This window comes from Gracilinanus agilis, unplaced genomic scaffold (assembly GCF_016433145.1).
Source record: "Gracilinanus agilis isolate LMUSP501 unplaced genomic scaffold, AgileGrace unplaced_scaffold49684, whole genome shotgun sequence".
In the NCBI taxonomy this organism is placed as follows: Eukaryota; Metazoa; Chordata; class Mammalia; order Didelphimorphia; family Didelphidae; genus Gracilinanus; species Gracilinanus agilis.
The window spans coordinates 1-6,459 of NW_025384337.1; the positions used below are offsets into that span (position 1 = coordinate 1).

At 51.9% G+C, this 6,459-nt stretch overlaps 1 protein-coding gene across 1 annotated transcript; it reads left to right on the top strand.

The window, feature by feature from the left end:
- Nucleotides 1-10: 10 nt before the first annotated feature.
- On the top strand, nucleotides 11-1,514 carry ORAI1 (ORAI calcium release-activated calcium modulator 1). The gene is made up of 2 exons (XM_044684401.1): nucleotides 11-349; nucleotides 398-1,514. The coding sequence occupies exons 1-2, from the start codon at nucleotides 21-23 to the stop codon at nucleotides 618-620; spliced, it is 552 nt and encodes a 183-aa protein (XP_044540336.1). The 5' UTR covers nucleotides 11-20; the 3' UTR covers nucleotides 621-1,514.
- The last annotated feature ends 4,945 nt before the right edge of the window (nucleotides 1,515-6,459 follow it).

Consider the following 6,459-nt stretch of genomic DNA (forward strand, 5'->3'; position numbering starts at 1 on the left):
TGTGTTCCCCACAGGTGGCCATGGTGGAGGTGCAGCTGGACGCCAGCCACGACTACCCGCCCGGGCTGCTGATCGCCTTCAGCGCCTGCACCACGGTCCTGGTGGCCGTGCACCTCTTTGCCCTGATGATCAGCACGTGTATCCTGCCCAACATCGAGGCGGTCAGCAACGTCCACAACCTCAACTCGGTGAAAGAGTCCCCCCACGAGCGCATGCACCGCCACATCGAGCTGGCCTGGGCCTTCTCCACGGTCATCGGCACGCTGCTCTTCCTGGCCGAGGTGGTCCTGCTCTGCTGGGTCAAGTTCCTGCCCCTCAAGAAGCAGCCCGAGCCGCCGCAGCCCAGCAAGTCCCCCACCGTGGTGGGAGCCCACGGGACAGGGGCATCCAATGCCAGCTTTACGCCGGGCCAGGAGGCGGCCATCGCCTCCACCACCATCATGGTCCCCTTCGGCCTGGTCTTCATCGTCTTTGCGGTCCACTTTTACCGCTCGCTGGTCAGCCACAAGACCGACAGGCAGTTCCAAGAGCTGAATGAGCTGGCCGAGTTTGCCCGGCTGCAGGACCAGCTGGACCACAGAGGGGATCACCCACTGACCCCCGGCGGCCACTTTGCCTGATGACCGCCCCCACCCCAAGATCTCGGAGCTGGGGAGGTGTGGAAGGAAGCCGTCCTGCCTTAATCATCTTAACTCCTCTCTCCCACGCTCAAACCTGGAGGACGATTTTCTGGGAGATGGTCTGGGGATGCGCCCGGCGCTTCCGAGGAGAAGAGCAGGTTTTTGTTTTTAAAGCCTCCACTTAAAAACTTTCCACAGCCTTCCCTTGTGATGGGCGAAGCACCCGAGGGCTCCATCAGGGGCGGCTCTCCCGGGCCCCTTTTTGCGCCTCCTCCTTTTCCTACCCAACGTCCCCAAAGGGCCGTCTTGGATCCTTCGCCCCTCGTCCCTCCTTTTGCGGAGCAGCGAGAGAGGGTGTGTGTGTGTATTTGTGTGTGTGTGTGTGTGCGTGTGTGTGTACATACAAAATATACACTTAAGGGACTTGGCTCTGTGTGTGTCCATGTTTGTTGGGCTGGGGGTGGCCGGTTTTCCTGGGGGTGTGCCGCCCCCTTTCCGTTCTTTCTGTCTCCGCCCGATGTGTCTTCCATCTGGATTGCTTTTCCCCAGGCTCAGGGCAGAGTCCTGAAGGCTGGATGGCAGGACCAGTAGTCCTCAGGCAATGGGGGAGCCTTCTTAAAGGGGAAGGGGCACAAAGGCCAAAGAGCTGGAATTTGAGGAGGGGACACCAGCGCTCTGCTAACTCGGGAATAACCCAATTGTGGTGGGTTTCCCACCCGTAAAATGAAGGGCACCAACTAGGTTGTTTCCACGATCCTTTCTGTATCCTCCATCTCGTCTTTCTGAGCAGTGGCCGGCCTCCCAACCTGTTGGTGATTTTATATCTTTTTGTATGAAATGCACATATTTTCCAGAGTTTTTATTTGGAAATAAACCCCAGGTTGCCAAGTCAAAGCGGTGTGTGTATCATGGAGGGGACTTGGCGACTCCCTAGGGAAAGGCTTCCCCCCGTGCCCACACATGCCAGCCTACCCCATCGTCTCTCATTGGCACAGACCACAAGGGAGAGGAAGAAGTTCTTCCAACATTATTTCAAGCAGGGAGGCGGGAAGGGAACAAACATTTATTCAGTGCCCACAGCGTGCTAAGCCCTTTACCGATATCTCATTTGACCCCGAGCAGGGGCTGGTGTCTGGCTGGTCCTAGAGCTGGGCACCATTCTAGAGGACAGACAGCTCGTGTGAAAAATGATCTTGGAGTCTCAGCGGACTGCCAGTAGCTCATTATGATTCCTTCGGATGGCAGGGCAGCCCAAAGAGGCTAAGGGCTCTTGGACTGTGCTAGTGAGGGGCGCAGGGTCCAGAGTGTGGGAAGGAGAGTTCCCCTGCTTTGTTCTGCCCTGGTTAGTCCATCGCCAGAGGATTACCTCCGCTCGTGCTCTTTAGGAAGGATTCTGGGACATCCATTCCCAGACCACAGGAGAAGGACCCGTATTCTGAGATGCCTGGAGTCTGTGCCATACAAGAAGCAGTTGAAAGAAATGGGAATGTTTGACCTGGAGAGGATTGTAACTGGCTCCAAGGGTTGGAATGGTAGAGCCTAAAGCTTGGAGATTTTTCCCATATATTTTTTGGTTCTGCTCTGCCTTAGGACATGGGGGCAGAAAAAGATTTAGGAAGGAAGAGATGACATTGTCCCTGCCTAGCGGGAGCCTAAAGTGGGTAGGAGAAAGACCCAAGCTCCGGGCCACGTGCTGGCATTGATGCTACTCGGTGCCAACACCAGATCCCAGAGGAAGGGGCCGGAGGGAAGACCTGGGCTGATCGGGGAAGGCTTTATGGCACAGGGAACTCGAAGTCGAAGGGCAGGGAGCCCTCATTCCAGCTGGGGCCTGTTTGTGGAAGGCTTTGTATACCAGGCTAAGGAGTATTTTTGAGATGCCCACAATCCCTCCATTGTGAGGATTAAGCAATTCCTTCAAAACCCGGAAAGGGGCTCCTGGTCTGAACAAGCCCAGCTTTCTCTGACAACTGATTTTCAGAGCCCAGGATGTTAGGAAATTTTGAAGACCGATTTTTTACTTGGATTAAAGAAAAATCCCACAAAACGCTCTTCACGAAATACTCTGGATGAAAAGGGGTGCAGGGGGGGGAGTACATCTCGATGTTCAGTGAACACAGCCCCCAGGCTGGGAATCTGGAGACTTGAGTTCTAGTCCTGCCCTCCTCTGCTCTGGGACTTTGGGCCAGTTTCCTCATCTGTAAAAGAAGAGCTGAGACTAGATGGTCTCTAAGGTTTTCTCTAAGCTCTCCTATTCTCTGTTCTAAGGCCTTTCTCTGCTCCAAAAGTCATTGCTCTAAGTCCCTTCTCAGCCCAGTCTGTATTTTAAAGCCCTGATCTAGGTTCTAAACTCCCTCTCAGACCCAATCTAAGTCTCCTTCCAACCTCAATTTATGTTCTAAGTCCTGTCTCAGACCTAATCTGTGTTCTAAACCCCCTTCCAGATCTGATGTTTTTTAAGCCCTCTCTCAACCTCAATTTATGTTCTAAGCCCCCTCCAGACTTGATCTGTGTTCTAAGCCCCTTCCTAACCTCAATTTATGTTCTAAACCCCCTTCCAGACTGGATCTGTGTTTTTAGCCCCCTCCCAATCTTGACCTATATTCCAAGCCCCCTCCTACACCCAATCTGTATTCTAAGCCCCCTTCCAACCTCAATTTATGTTCTAAGACCCCTCCTAGACCCAATCTGTGTTCTAAGCCCTCTCCCAATCTCAGTTTATGTTCTAATCCCCCCTCCCAGACCCAATCTGTATTCTAAGTCCCCTTCCAATTTCAATTTATGTTCTAAGCCCCCTCCCAAACCCAATCTGTGTTCTAAGCCCCCTCCCAGATCCAACCTGTGCTCTAAGCCCTCTCCCAACCTCAGTTTATGTTCTGAGCTCCCTCCTAGCCCTAATCTGTGTTCTAAGCCCTTTCCCAACCCCAGCCTCTTATGTTCTAAAGTCTCAGCCCTAGCTCTAGAAGAAGTGGAGGTAGGTTATCATTGGAGATTATTAATGGGCAGTTCTACCACAATGGCCATCCATGTATGGGACAGACTAGTCTTAGATAAGGTGATTTACCCAGAGTTACCCAGTGAGTTGTTGGCAGAGCTGGGATGAGGCCCAGGTTATCTGACTTCCTATGCTCTTTCCTTTAAGACTGGAGCGCTGTTGGAGTAAAAGCATTTCAGGCCTAGGATGAGAAGAGAATCCCTTCTCTTTAGGTAAAGGGGACAAAGGCCTCCTGCCATCTTCTCTGGTCCAGCGGCCTGCCTATTCCTTTGGCAGAAGGGATTGCTGGAGGAAGAGTGATTTACCAGCATGTGAGCCGAGCCATTTAACAGAAGGCCTCTGATAGCCCCATCCTTAGCAGAGAGCTTGGATCCTCAGCTGCCTTCGCTAGGCACAGCGCCCCCTCCCCTCCCTGTTCCCCAAAGCCCTTCAGAAGGAATGAGGTCAGGGCAGACACAGGGCCCCTGGTTACATCTTCCCTTTATCAGCTTGACCCACCCTGAATGACCTCCCCACAAGGGCCCTGATGACTTGGCCTTGGGGAAGGAGGGAAGGAAGGGGGACCAGCCCCCCACCGTTGCTTCCACTGATTCAGCCCCTGTGGTTGCTTCTACTGATGGTTTCAGTCTTCGTCCCCAAAGAACATGGCTACAGCTTCCTCCAGCACCTTATCAGGATCCAGCAGTTCAACCTAGGGGTTAAATGGGGAGGCCTATTGTGAAACTGGGACAGGTGGCTTTTTCCCCCCACCACTGCCTGTCTGGGAGCTGGGCTGCCCTCTCTGCTAGCCCCCTGCCAACCCAGCTGTCTTTTGGGGAAGGCTGGCTGGTCCTGTCTGAGCCCTCTAACAAAAGGCTCTTGTCTCTGCCTTGGCTGCCTGGCCCGGATCTGGGTGTGTTGCGTCTCCCTCCCCGTGGCAGGACGGATGAAGCTGAGGCAGGTGGCTTCTGGCTTCTGGCAGCCCCTGCCAAGGGCTTACAAGGCGAATGGCCAACTTAACAGGTAAGATTCTGAGCCCCAGAGTTGGGGTGCCTCCCTGGAAGTAGCTGCAGAGACTAAGACCAGAGCACCTAAAAGGTCTGTTGAATATTATATCACTTGGTCCTTTTCACTTTGGGTCCTCACAGCAGCCCCATGAGGTGGTGACTTGCCCAGATTTTTTAGCCAGGATTCTAATCTAGGTCTTTCTAAGCCCTAAGTACTGTCCACTCACCGTGTCACCTTCTCAGCACCCAGCATCATAGCTCTAGGGCTGGCGAGGGCATCAGACTTCCAACAGCTCAACTCCAAGTTGAAGCCCAGTGGGGATCAATGGCTTGCCCAAAGTCCCACAGGCAATAAGAATCACAGCCTGGATTTGAACTCTGGATGCCCTTCTGAAGTTTTTGTTTATTTTCCACTGTTAAAACCCCAATTGTCCTACATCCTGGGGTTGGGGTGGAGGATACAACCTCTGAAGAGCAATGTGTGCTCGGGGAGAAAGGGAGCACCAGAGAAAATGACTCATTTCCTAACCTAAATAAGGCCTTTCCTCGTCGTTGGCATTTTATCTCCTCGAAACAACTCTACAATTTGGCATATACTTTGCATTGGCGCTTGTGTGGGCAAATGCTGAGGGCTGGAAAGGTTTCTTTTTTCATCTCTGAGCTCTCACCACCAAGCGCATTGTCTGGCACATTTTTGTGGTGCGCGGAGGTCCAGATCTGAGATTTTTGTCCCTCCAGGGAGCTTCCTGTGAGGAAATTCCCTCCCCCAGGGCAGACTTGGCACCTGCTTCACAACAGTCTTGGAGATTTGTCCAGGACACAGGAGAGAGGTTGAGGGGATTCATCCAAGATCACACAATTAAAGAGATGTCTGAGGGACTCGACTGGGTCTTTTTAATTTCTTTATGCTATGCTAGAGTTGGAAGGGTTTAATAAATGTTGGATTGACTGTTGTTGTTTTTTTAAAAGAGGAAGGAAAGAGGATGCCTGTAGCTAACTGACCTTTGGAATGGGATACTTGGTGGGCTCTGGGGCTTCCTCTCGACCAAAGTCGATCATGGTTCCACATTTGGGCACATCATCTACCCAGAAGCCCTCAAAGAGTTGCCCATGGTCCAGATGGAAGAAGCGGCCAGGTCCATTCTTCATTCCATTCTGCCAGCAACCTTCATAGCGGTTTCCATTTTCTATAGAGAAGAGAGAGAGGGAGAGGGAGAGGGAGAGGGAGAGGAGAGGGAGGGAGAGAGAGAGAGAGAGAGAGAGAGAGAGAGAGAGAGAGAAGGAGAGAAGGAGGATGGGGTGGGGAATGGGGGTGAGACTGGAACCTCGGCCCTTTCTACAAGAGCATCTGAACAACAGAAATTGGCCAACTAGTAGCTGAAGGCTAGCCTAACTCTGGTAAGTCCCCCATAAAGGTTTATAATCTACTGGTTGAAAAGAAACAACTCCCTAATAGTACAGGAAGGAAGTGAATATTGTAGAAAGAAAATGCCAGTTGAATTCTAAGAAGGAAATCTTAATAACTCTGGCTTGGGGTGACGAGGGATGGAGGGAAAAAGACCCAGGCAGGGGACGAGGGGGAGGGTCCTCACTGCCAATCTAGAGGACCAAAACCTTCCAACAGCTCACTTCTCTCCCCTTGGGCATATAACTTCTAAAAAGTAAAAATGGCTATTGGACTTTTTGTGGTAATACAGAATAGCTGAGCAAGTTGTGATCCATGAATGTAATATATAGCTGCTTCATGAGCAAAGATGTGTATGAGGAATTCTAAGAAACCTAGGGAGACTTTGATGAACAGAGGCAGAGAATAGCAATCAGAACCAGGAGAACAACTGACAGCCATAATGACGTAAAA